This window comes from Tyto alba, unplaced genomic scaffold (assembly GCF_018691265.1).
Source record: "Tyto alba isolate M040663 unplaced genomic scaffold, T.alba_DEE_v4.0 Super-Scaffold_19, whole genome shotgun sequence".
In the NCBI taxonomy this organism is placed as follows: Eukaryota; Metazoa; Chordata; class Aves; order Strigiformes; family Tytonidae; genus Tyto; species Tyto alba.
In genome coordinates, this window is record NW_024881281.1 from 1,753,517 (window position 1) to 1,766,469 (window position 12,953).

Consider the following 12,953-nt stretch of genomic DNA (forward strand, 5'->3'; position numbering starts at 1 on the left):
GCTGAAGGTGGGAGTACTGTAATTCTTGCAATTCACCAACCCATTTGTGTGTGGGGAAGAGGATAAAAGAAAATGCAGCATTTCATAAAATTGTGAAAGTATTTCAACAGCAGTAATAGGCAAATCTGGCCATTTTGCAAGATTTCAGTGGTCTCGCATCAGAGGGAAAGATCACCCTTGTGAAAAAGCCGAGCAGCGTGTTGCATAGACATTAGCTTGACTCAGCAGATGAAGTAAAACTTGCTCATCAGTAACTGATTGCCATGTGCATCTATATTATGTAGATGAAATTAATCAAGGCTAAGGGTTAAAGTTTTCCATTTGTTCTTTTCAGAGAAATCATCTGGAGTATGTTGGGAGGGAGGTAAATTGCTTTACACATTTCTCTTCCCTTCCTGTGAATTTTTCTTCTTTTAGCAGAACATTATCTAGAATCTTAACAGAGAGCTCTCATCACTGATTTGACAGGGTTATCATGAAAAATTAGTTGATACTAACTTAGAAGTATTTAAATTATGTCGTGCTTTCTGCACTGTAGAGGCAATAAACTTTTTTTTCGGAGTGACCTCAGTGCGAGGAGCTGGAAGGATTTATAAACTCTTACAGAATGTGCACTTCTCCTAGTCTTTGAACCGGACTGTGCTGTCGGATTTCGTTAAACACCGTGTTAAACCTCCAAACACATTTCCTCCTTCTCCTCTTTGTAAGCTCGTGCTTAAGGAGAGGTTCATTGGCAGCACCATAAAAGCCATTCTAGCTGCAGAGCTGCGTGCTTTTGGGCGTTTTGACAGAGCAAGCTGCTTGCATGCTAACGGGTACGGCTGGCTGAACGGTGTAACTGCCGGCGCGTGCTCTCCTACGTCGAGAGGCAGGCGTGGAGCAGGCGAAGAAGGAAAGGTGCGGGTTTACCCATGGGGTGAGAGCCCGTCCCCACGCCCTGTGGCAGCCTGTACAGCAGCAGTGCCCACGGGTGGAGGGGGTGGCTGTGAGGTGGCAAGGCGAGGCCGGGGGGCTCAGCAGGCAGCAGCTCTTGGTTGAACGTGACTCTGCCGGGGTGTCCACGAGCCGCTTGGCTTGAGGTTGGCCGGCGGGAACGTCTGCCCTTGTGCCCGGGAGCTGGCGGCGCGCCGGGCACCGACTGCAGCTGTATGCAAATACGGCAACAATTGAAGGTGCTTACTCAGTTTGGCCTACTGCTTTTGCTCAAACAGATTTAGAGATTTTAATTGGGTTGGTATGACTCAAATCACAAAAATATTGGGAGGACTGTTGGATGAGGGCTTTGAGTCAATAGGAGCGGCAGGACCTGAAAAGATTAGGCCACTTAAGTGCCTCAGGATGGATTTTGGCATCCAGCTCCAGGCACGCAGCTTTGGAAGTTGTTGGCCTTTGTGCTCAGCTGCCCTCTGGGGCAGGCCCCCGGCCGCTCTGAACTGTGGAAGCCCCCCTTCCCCCCAGATCTCTGCTTTCAGCAGATCCGCAGAATCCTGAGGGCGGCGAAGAAAACGGAGCTCACTGCTCCATCCAGCCCCCAAGCAGTGTCTGTCTTGCTGCATAGCCCTCCGGGGTTAGGGACGGCAGGGACGGCGGGTTGCCTTCTTGCACTGTTCCAGAATAAAAATTGAGGACTTGGGTATATTTTGGGAGGCTGCTTAGCTTGGTTTCCCGCTTCAGTCCACCTTGCTTCGCCTGTAGAGCCTTACTCCAAATCGACCTTGAACATGTCCTTGTAAACGTGGTCGTTCACAATTGCATGTTTTCTTGGAGGACACAAGTCTTCTGGTGGTATTTTGGATATGGCACATGATGTTCGTTTCCAGAAGACAGTATAATATGAACAGAGGAATTGATGAATGTTGTAATGACCAGTTAATGCTGTGTTCCCATCAAATACTGCTGCTGTGTCTTTGAATGTGAGGTCCCCAGGCAGAATACTATCTCTCAATCTCACTTTCTCTCTCTTTTTTTAACTGTACAAGGTGAAGTTTTGCCTGTAGATTTAGGACCAGAGTCTTGATTGCTTCCCAGTGGGACCTTTGTCCCTACATTACATGGGCATTGCAAAAATCCTGCCCCAGTACATAGTCACAGGGGGCAGTGGTCTCCATTTGTGATCCTGAGAGGTGTTACATGAAAAATAATTACCTTCATTTAAACTTCTTAATGCAGTTTTTAAGCACTGCTGAACAGTAATCAGGCAGGCATGTTAGGTAAGTTGTCTGCACTCAGCAAATGTTTAAAGTTACCTTCCTTCCCATGTTGTGCATGAGAAGCTAAAGCAACCGGGGGGATTTAAATAGATTTTTCTCTCTGCTCCCCTCTTCCTGCCGCTGTACCTTGCTTCTGTACCCCATAAAAGAGTTAACTGGAGCACAGGGGAAGGGAGCAGCCCTAAGGGGTATGATATAACTGGTTATAGCGAGGCTGTGGGGCTGGGATCTATTCCTGTTCTCTGGAGGGTGTGAAGTCTGGCTCTGGTGGATTTTACTGTATCTTTTGATATGAAGCTTGAAGCCAGATTTTGCTCAGGAAAAAAAAAAATAAAAAAAAAAAATGCTGAGCTCTCACAGCTGGGGCTAATTTTCGGGAGATTGGATCTCCTGTGAAGGGAACTCGTGGTGGTGCGTGTTGCTGTGCCTGGAGAGCGGGCGGGGGGTTGCAGGGTGCTCGGGGAGGGTACGGGGTGCTCCTGCCCAGACAGCAAACCCCTCTTCTGGGGGGGTGGCTGGGCCCCCGGTCAGGCTGCTGCTGCTTAACCGTATCTGTGAGTGAATAAAGGGCTTGTCCTCCCCGGGGAGGGGGCAGCAAACGAGAGAGTTAAAACTGGTCACAGTCAGGAAGATGACCAGGAAGGGCTCTGCTGGACCCAGGCCAGATTTCCTCACGGAACTCCAGGGATGGTTTGGCGATTTGCTGCCAATTCAATCTGTCATACAAAAATCACTTTGTGTGTTCTGCCTCCTGCTGATACCATAGTCATCGAGGGAGAAAAATAAAACACCAGGCAAAAACTGACCCTCCCAAAGTTAACCGAAAAACCAAAGACAGCCAAAATCTAGGAGTACAGAAGGGACTAAGTTAACAGTTTCATTTATGAATAGATGGGGGGAATACATACAACCCATCTGTGGTGTCCGCAGAAATCAAGGGAACTGATTTACCCCACTGGGAGCCTGTGCTGCTTGTTGGGATTAAAGAGCTCTTTCATTCCTGCATACCTTTCCATAGCTGGAGTGGGTTCTCACAGGATGACATTAGCTCACACAGGGGTCAGGCACAAGGTATTTGCACCGTTTAAGTCTTGCTGAAATCCTATTTTGAATACTTAAGCGTATTGTACGTGGAATGTAAAGCCATGCTGCCTTTGCACAGGATTGAGTTCCTCTGGCTGTTGTGGAGCTTGGGAGTCGAATATTTGCTAGCTGATGGTACACGGCGCTGAGCAAAACACGTCCATCGGTTGTCAGCCGTGCGGTAGTACCGGGGAAGGGGATGGGTCCTGGAGCGTCCTCTCACTTGGTAAATGGGGAAAGGAAAGGTTGGCAGCTTTCAATCAATGTTTCCTTTTTTCATCGTGGGCTTCGCATCATGTTTCAGTTTGTTTTTTAATAGCTTTTTGGAACTCGCTGCGAGGATCCCGGAGGCAAAAAAAACCCCAAAAAAAAAACAAAAAAAAAAAACACCCAAAAAAACCCTGGAGAATTCTTGCTTATGGTTTGTGCTCTGCCAAAGAAGCCTAGCAATTTAGTTAACAAGATCACTTCCCCCATTACATGAGTTATTGTTGTTTTTAATTAGAAGTAATGCTGTAGTTTGAATGTACAACACAATGGGGTATAAAATGCAGTTCAGCATATATACCAAAGATGATTTTTCCAATTATAAACCTATTTAGAAGGCGGATACATTAGAAATGATGAAATGTCAAACTGCAGATTAGGTGAGCAAGCTGGAATACACGTGCACCCACGCATCCCTGCTATCATACAAGGGAGAGGAAAGTGCTCTGGGAAACAGTTATATATGCATAATTAGTTTAATCTAAAATTAATGCTAATTTCAGCAATTTGCGACGCAGATTCACTGTTAGTACTCTAGTCCACTTCCACCATGTTGGGAGGCTGAGGACGCAAAGCCAAGGCGCGTCGGAGCGGAGCTCAGGCACCGGGTTGCGGGGTGTTGGCTGAGCCTCGGGGGTGCTGGTTTGCTTCAGCCTCCGCCTCCCGCTTTGGGAGAGCGGCTGCTCCTTCGGAAGGTGGAGCTGTTTCAAGCAAAGCTGTGGTGGCGTGCAGAATATCGCGGCATTTCCCACTCTGCTGCCAGCTACGTTTGCCCGGGTCGTTTTTAACTGTGCCCGCAGCTTTGGATAACCCAGTTTCAAAGCATAAGCTTTTTACTTTGCAACAAGACCTGCCAGGGATACAGTCCGTCTCCTCCCTGGGCTAGCTGGGTGGAAGGGCTCATCCCTTCCAACCTCATCATCCGTGCCCCCCAAGCCAGGAGCTCTTCACTGAAACGGGGCCGTGGGGACGGACACACGGCAAAAAGAGCCTGTGCAAAGAGTGGTAGGGAAATGAGACTTAAAACCCAAAGTCAAATACGTAACTCCTGTGTTAAATATAGACTGGGCCTTGGCTTGTCTGAAAACAGTAGTGGATACTGGTTGCTTGAGATGTTGAAATTTTGGGAATTCTGCAAATTATTTAATGAGTTTAAAATCCCCTTTATTCCTTTTTAATAGTCATGTTAATAAGACAGTTTCAGGGGGGAGAGGAAAAAAAAAAAAAACACCAAGAAAACGAAGAACAGAGTTGGCAAGTGATAATGTAAGGATATTAATGGGCACCGATCTGTAAATTCTATCTTTCCAAAACTGCAGTTCCTTCGTTCTACCCAAGTCGGTTGGTTTTAGCTCATGGAACGTTTTGATGTGTTTGAGTGGGACAGGATTTTTTGTCTCCAGGGGCTGCACCTCCAGCCTGTTGTTTGGGGAAAATTTACCTGATGTGCCCCAAACTGATCTAATTACAACCTTAACCTTGCAAAAAATGGCGTAGAACGGCAGACTTGTCTTGCTGAAGCAGGGTGTTTTTTTTCCTGCTTCTGCACCACCTGAAGTGTTTGTTCCCTTTCGGAACACAAAGGCGAATGTATTTTGCAAAAGCCAAGCCAATAAAGAGATTGTAACCTTGAATGACTCTTCGCAGTAGTAATCACGTGTGTTTTGATTAACAGCAACACTAACACAGTATACAAACAAAGCAATCCTGCAGGTACTTACAATTAACGGACTTTATAACCACCGTTAGAGCTAACTCTCCCCTGTCGATTCCTTCTGCAGCGAGAGAGAGACACCTTCAGTATAGAAAAGCTGCAAAAACGTTTAATATAACTATATTTTAGAGCCCTGCAATACTGAACGATAGACATACTACACTGCAAATTAAAAACAAAGACGTGAAGCTGGCAGTGGTGTGGTTTCTGAGTGACCTGGCCCTCTCGGAGTCATTCGCGACTGAGTCACGGCGATCCCTTCCCGTGGGCCAAGCACCGCCGCTCCCACCGCAGGCGCAGAGCAGCTGGAGGTGCTGGCTGAGGGACCCAGCCCCACGCCACGGCAGGCCGCTCCCCTTTGCTCTCCGTGGGAGTGGGCCCCGTTGGAAGCAGCCTCCCGAAAGCAGGTTCTAAATTGGCTCGCAGGGAAAGGCGAGGATCCTCGGTGACTTGCACTGGGGGGGACTTCGGGCTGGGGACTCGAAGTTTGGCGCTTTTTGTTAAAATATATATTTTTTTTTTTGAGTGTTTTTCTTAGATATCTACATAAATGTTTTTACAGAAGTATATGTTTTGTTGTTGTTGTTGAAGATGAGCGGCTTTATTTTCTGAGCTAAGTGAGAAATTACGATTTAAAAAACCTTTAATTTTTAAAGAGAAACTCTTCGGTTGGCTCAGTTCCTTGTGCCTCTGGTAATTTGTCATCTTTAATGTTTACTAAACAGCACTAAATGTACTTAATGAAATACTTTTTAACCCTTTGTTTTTCCTCCCTGGAGCAAGCACGGATGTGGGGAGGTGGTTAGTGGAGAATATCAAATCCAATAGTAGGAGCATCACTCCCTGGGAGGAACCAGGGCCCTTCTGGTGTCGGTGCCCTGTCTCCTGCTGAGGGTCCTTAGGGAAAAATGAGGTGGTCATCTCCTGTGTCCTCGCAGCCGTTACCAGCGAGAGGTTCGGGGACTTCCTAGTTAAAGTCCGTTTTCTCAGGACTTGCGGGTGAATGTGCCTGGTCCTGGCAACTCGATGGGCTTTAAAATCTTTTTTTATCGGCGATTCAGTGGCTGATCTCCACAAAAGGTGTCCCTGGTGTAGTAAAATCCTTGAGTTAGCGAATGCTTCTTGTTTTTTTTTTTTTTTTTTTTTTTTTTTAAATGGTCTTTCGAATGCTCTCTCATGTTTGGCTAACGTGTTGGCAAACCTGTGGCTATTAGCCAGTAGGCTAGCAGTCTGGGCTCTCAGTCTCCGGGCTGTGGCTCCCGTGCAAAGCTCCGCTCCCCGCCGCGGGAGCCCCGTGCAGAGCAGGCCCCCCGGCGCTCGGTGGCTCTTACCCCGATGAAGCTTTGCCTCCAAACTCACCCGCTGGCTAAGGAGAGAGGATTTGCAGGTTAGAGCAGGAGTTGCAGCCTTTGTTTCCAGCTGGTCCGAGTCCCGCCGCCGTCATCTAAGAAATTGAAACCTGGTGAGGCCCAAGTACCAGCACAGACAAGCCAACCCCGCGCAGCGGGTTACCTGGCCTTGATGTTTGAGGCAGAGGTGGGTGCTCCCAGCGCGAAGGGCGGCTCTGGGCCCCCCCCCGGGGACGTGGGGGTGAGGACGTGAGGCCGGGCTGAGCCCGCGGCCGGTCCGGGGGCACATTGGTGCCAGGGGCCAAAGGGAGGCAGCGAAATCTCCTGTTGGGGCACGCCGGGCCGGGAGGAAATGGTAAGGCAAGGCGCTGCCGCTGTTCTTTTGCCGAGGGGAATGTGTATAACAAAGCAATTGAACCGTCTCTTCAGGAAAACGCAGGTTATAAAAGCAGACTTAATTTTGTGCTTCAGTTTTTTACCAAAGAGCTGATTCCTGAAGCCGTTTCCCAGCTCACAACACATCTGTAGGCATTAAAATATTGTGAATTTGCTTGTCATTACCAATATTTTCTTTGACTGAAGCTATTGAAACAAAGTAGTCTTTTTTTTTTTTTTTTTTTTTTCTTTAACCCTCAATCTTGCTTCTAAAAGAAGTCACTCTTTTTCTTTCTTTCTTTCCTGGTCAAATATAAAAATGATGATAATTTCAAATATTACTTTAGAATAATTGCTTTCCTCCCTCTTTTGTATGACAACAGAAGCCTGGCCTGATCTTAAATCAGATGCTGGCAGGCAGAGGGCTCTTGACAGCCCTGCAAAATCCTTTAGTTACAAGTCAGCTTTAGCCAATTCTTTATTTGTAAATGACAATTTTCTACAGAAAAATATATGCTTGGGCTTCAATTTCGGAGTCCTAGATTGCAGCCAGGAAAAAATAATTGAATTTTTATACTGTTTTTTTCCTCTCTTTTCTTCCTATCTCGTAGGGAAAAAAAAAAAAAAGAAAAAGTGAAGCTCTGTAAAGCAGGGTTAGGGGCCGATTGAGGGAAATATCTACCCTGATTAATTTGAATGGCAGTGGAGGAGGGAATGATGTTAAATTTGTTCTGTGCTGAGAAAATCTGGGGCTACTCCAAGCTTTTTGTCCAGCGTCTCAGTATTGCAAAGGCTTTGCCCGCAGCGGCACAGCACGGCTTGTCACCGCGGCTCTCCTGGCCGGGGGGGCCTGGCTGGGGGTCACCACGGTTCTCCTGGCTGGGGGTCACCGCGGCTTTCCTGGCTGGGGGTCACCGGGGGGGCCTGGCTGGGGGTCACCACAGCTCTCCTGGCCAAGGGGACCTGGCTGGGGGTCACCGGGGGGGCCTGGCTGGGGGTCACTGGGGGGCCTGGCTGGGGGTCACTGCAGCTCTCTTGGCCAAGGGGACCTGGCTGGGGGTCACTGGGGGGGCCTGGCTGGGGGTCACCACAGTTTTCCTGGCTGGGGGTCACTGGGGGGGCCTGGCTGGGGGTCACCGCGGCTCTCCTGGCCAAGGGGACCTGGCTGGGGGTCACCGGGGGACCTGGCTGGGGGTCACCGGGGGGCCTGGCTGGGGGGGTCACTGGGGGGACCTGGCTGGGGGTCACCGGGGGGGGCCTGGCTGGGGGTCACCGCGGCTCTCCTGGCCAAGGGGCCCTGGCTGGGGGTCACGGGGGGGCCCTGGCTGGGGGTCACGGGGGGGGCCTGGCTGGGGGTCACGGGGGGGACCTGGCTGGGGGTCACGGGGGGGGCCTGGATGGGGGTCACCGGGGGGGCCTGGCTGGGGGTCACTGCGGCTCTCCGGGGGTCTGACGTGTGGGACGGGCTCTCGCGGCGCGGGGGCAGAACCACGGGGCAGCCCCTGGCATAGGGGGTGCCCATCCTGCTGCTCCAGCACCGGGACTCTTGGTGCTGGGCTGCACCTCACGACCTGCCACAGGTATCGTAAAATGCATCTCGTCTTTAATGAGTGAATAAAAAAGTGAGAAAATTCCAGGCTGCGCGCTAAGCAGCCGCAGCAGTCGTGTCTCCGGCCGACTGCCCAGTGGTGTTGCCTCTGCGTTGCTATTTCCCTGGCCGTTAATTAACCAGGCAAGTCCCAGTTCTGGAGTTAGGGGACATTTTTCCCCCCTCAGTCTTTGTAACCTGGCTGCTTCAGCCAGCTTCTGTCATACAAAAAACTAACTCAAGCGTTTTAACGCATGAATTTATCGACGTGTTTGTTGGGTTCTTGAGTTAACGTGCAGTGTTGACTCTCGGACGTTTCCGTATGGTGGGGTGGGCTGCTAATTACTCGTCTGCAGTAGCGAGGGCACTGCCTGCCATAAGCTGGGCTGTCCCCCCCTGCCCACGCAGCCGGGGACGAGGCCTGCCCCTTCGGAACATGCCGACAGTGCTGTCCTGGCTCTCCCTTGATTTAACGTGGCCCTCGAAGGTCAGGCGGTTTGGAATCAGCCCAGCAAAGACCTCAACTTCCCCTGCCACCGCTGGGGTTGGGGTCCCTGGGCCGGATCCTGCCCATCTTAAAGGGTTACAGGTGACAGATAACGGGTTATCCGGTAGTCTGTTCTCTCTAGGGCGTCCAGCAGCGTCCCTTCACCATCACCTTGGCCCAGCCTCGGGCGCGGGCGGGTCAGCCAGAAGAGCTGGGTGCTCAGCTGGGCTCCTGGGGAACGCGGAGGGGTTTCTGAAGGGCGTGATCCAGCCCCTGATGGCCGGGGATACGGGGCAGCATTTCGGCTGAAACTTGCTTTGTGGCAGCTAGAGGACTGCCTCGGTAGCTCTTGCCAGCCTTTGTCATTTATTTCTAAAGTAACTGTGCAAGTTCCTTTTAAACTGACCCACAGAAACTTAATAACACATCTCTTCGATTTGATGCAATTACCTTTTGTCTGCCAAAGAGCATGCACTCTGTCTTTAGGAAAAAAGAGGGGGAAAATGTCACATCTTCTTTCAGACTGTAGCTATGAGGATACGACACTTGGACTCCTTCTTCACTTATATTTGCATTGAGAAGCACAATAAAAATCATTTATTAAAAAAAAATATCCAGGGGCTACAGTTGTTATTGAGTGTCTTTACTCAGCCATTTCTCAAATAAAAACAAAACAAGACAAAGAAAAAAGAAGTATCTAATCAAATAGAATCTGAATTGCTTTTGTAAAGAAATATTCTCATTAACTGGGTTAGGGATGGCATCTGAAGAATATGTCTTTTTTCCACATATTGTTTGAAATAATCTGGTTAAACTGTATGCTTGTCTTGTAATTTCTTACAGATGGTCACAAGAACAAAGAAAATATTTGTAGGTGGATTATCGGCTAATACAGTAGTGGAAGACGTAAAGCAATACTTTGAACAGTTTGGCAAGGTAAGTTCCTGCCTAAGTGAGCACTACATATTTTGAATACTTTTTTTTTTTTTTTTTTTTAAAAGTGTGTTTTGAAAAGCAGAAGTGCTATGAGGCCTACACTCAAAGGATGGCCATATTTTTTACCTTTCTGTGTAATTTCTCGAAGCCTCTGGAGCCACTTCTGGATTTCCTTTTCTGGTGCATGTGTATGTGTACAGTGTTTTCCACCACTGTTTACTTTCATTAAAGGAAAAAGAATAAGTGGGAGGTGAATTTGTGTATGCGCAGGAAGAATCTGACCCCTAGCTGAATGATTACACAGTTGTCTTCTCCATAAAATCAGCCTTCTGTTTACCCCTGATTCCAGTGGCAAAAGGAGCAAATAGATGTATTTGAGAGAGCTCATTAAGTTGTGAAAATGCCCGAAGGAACCACGTGAATAGCAAGAGTAACATAGAAGTCACTAGAATATCCATTTAATTTCTTATTAAAAAATCCTTATGCAAGATCCTGTGGAAGTATATTTAGAATCTTGACATAATTAAAAAAAAAAAAAACAACCAACCAAACAAATAAAAAACCAAAAACAAACCAAACCAACAAAAACCAAACCAAGTTTACATACGGAAGGAAACCTGAACCTTGCCCGAATAGTCTTCTCAGTGATGGAGCAGCTCTGACCCCCCCGTCCGGGCCCTGGCTGGAGCTTAGCGCCACCATGGAGCTCCCTGGATCCCCAAAGCTTCTGGATGCTGGCTCAGGAGTCCGCCGAGGGGAAGAGCTTGCAGAGCCCTCTGCTTCGAGAGCAGCTCGTGGTGCCACCTTCCACAGAGGCTCCTGCCAGCCCCGCTGGCCGCGCGGCTCCGCACGGCGCGACTCCTGCCTTTTGGAGCGCATCAGCGGAGGAGTTAGATGCGTGATTGCATGGGGCCACAGCAGGATGTCCCAAAGCAAAGCAGCTCCCATTCCTTGTAGTTAGTTTACGTTTCTTTTATCTGCCCTGAAAAGCCTTGGCCAGGCAGTATTTTGTTGAGGGCTGAGGAGAGGGGAGTTTATAAATTGTTCCTGTGCTGGATTGATAGTTGTTTTGCAAACCATTCATTTTATTTTCAATAATAATCTTCGATTCCGGCAGGATGTTTACAGCCTGCTGAGCCTTTTATTGAAGGATTACATGAGCTTTTGGATGTTTCTTCTGTAGTTACTTCTAATTGCAGAACTCTAACCTGTATTTTTGAAGTTAATAATAGTTTCAGTATAAGTGCTTTGCATATTGTCTGGATGCTGTCTTAATATAGTCTTTTTAATTTCACCATCTGGTAGTTTCATGCTTGCAATTTTACAGTCCCCGAGAATGCAGACAACTAGGCTGTGTTTTTCAGTAGTGACTAGTGATTCGGGATGCTTCAGTCCTGCTTTCATGCTCTGCCTTTCTTGAGATAGCTTAAAAGAGGTCTGGCTTTCCCAAGGCAATATTTTTGGGAAATGAAGTATTTTTTTTTTTTCAGGGGTCCTAATTTGAAGGCTAAAGAATTAAGGTCATTGCCCACACGGCAGTCAAGGCTGGAGCCCGTTCCTCTGGCAGTAGGGCTGGGTGATGTCCTGCCGAGGTGGTGGGGTCCAGTCGTTGGAGCTCGGCTCCTGTGGGACTCGGGCTCGCGGGGCTCGGTCCCTGTGACACCAGTTGACCTTCTCCAGTTGCATCCCTGTTGCACGCTCCCCTGCTGTAGCTTGTGAAGGGGAGAGGAGTTTGAAGTTGGTGGCGTGCTGGAGGAGAGGCTTCTGGGCTGTGCCACCGTGACTCGACCTTGCGTGCAGGCGGTCGAGGTCTCTCTGCTACACTTTGCTGTTTATCAGCTGAGACGCTTCGGTTTGTGGGGTGTTTTGAAGTGGTTTTACCCATGACTCTGGTGGTGAGAAAATGCAGAGCTGGTTAATGACTCCAGGAAATGGGGACTTTTGGTCTGGAATCTAGAAGTCTCGGTAATAGGCTGCAGTGGCTGGGATGCTGCGTTTGGATATAATGACCCAGGATTGGCCCTGTGGGACCTCGCAGGAGCTGCTTCCTTCTCCAGGCCGCTTCCCTACCTTTCCTTGACTTGCTTGCTCAGGTTGCAAGCTCTTCGTGGCAGGTGATCCATCTGTGTGCACTGCTTAGCACACAAGCCTTGCTCTCCAGTCAAGCCATTACAATGCAAACAGTGCATCACGATCGATTGGCAAGGTTTGCATTTGCTTAGCACTTTCTTAAAATAAAGAAAATTGCATTACATAATTAATGTGTAGAGGAGCCGCCCATATTTGATAAGAGCATCTCGGGTGACTTGCTCTTTGAAATGCTGAGCTTATTTATTGGTGTGGAAAAAATTGCTTACCTACTGCTGTGATTCTTGAAATCCTGTTTGTACTTGCTGCAGAGAAGAGCTTTGCAAGCAGGGGAGGTTGTTTTGGTAACTGGAGGTAGCTCTCAAAATACACGAGATGGTTAGAACAGCTCCGAGCTTTGGGGCCCGGCGGACTCGCTCGTTTAACTGGAGTTGGCAGGGAAGGGCCTAAAGTGTTGAATTTGAAACTGCAGCTTTTTGAAAAGTAAATGCCAGAACCTTTCTCTCCAATAAAAAGAAGAATGCTTTAATAAACCCTCTTCCCCGACTTCACCAGTGAAAATGCCTGCCCTTTAGAGTACCAAACTACGTGGTAATGATAACTCCTGAGACTTTGATCGTGAAATTTCTGATAGCGATTATTTTTTTTCTTTCTGTAAAGCCCAGGATCTGTAGGAATCCCAGCTTTCATTTTGCCAAGATGGGCATCCCTGGCTGCTGTAAGGTGCGGAGGAAGGCTGGGGAAAACTTACCTGAGCGAAGCCAAAAGGCTTAACAGAACAGGCACGACACAGCAATTAACAGCCTTGTGATAGGGAAATGCTTAGAGCTGATGGTGCTGAACCTGAGCACACACA

The 12,953-nt window shown here is 48.5% G+C and overlaps 1 protein-coding gene across 19 annotated transcripts in view; it reads left to right on the forward strand.

The window, feature by feature from the left end:
- The window catches only part of MSI2 (musashi RNA binding protein 2), a 256,287-nt gene that overhangs the window by 76,588 nt on the left and 166,746 nt on the right, over window positions 1–12,953 (forward strand). For all 19 annotated transcript variants that reach the window (XM_042791795.1, XM_042791800.1, XM_042791808.1 and 16 more), the window contains one exon: window positions 9,917–10,009. In XM_042791795.1, coding sequence (XP_042647729.1) covers window positions 9,917–10,009 — 93 coding nt within the window. The remainder of the gene's footprint in view (window positions 1–9,916; window positions 10,010–12,953) is intronic.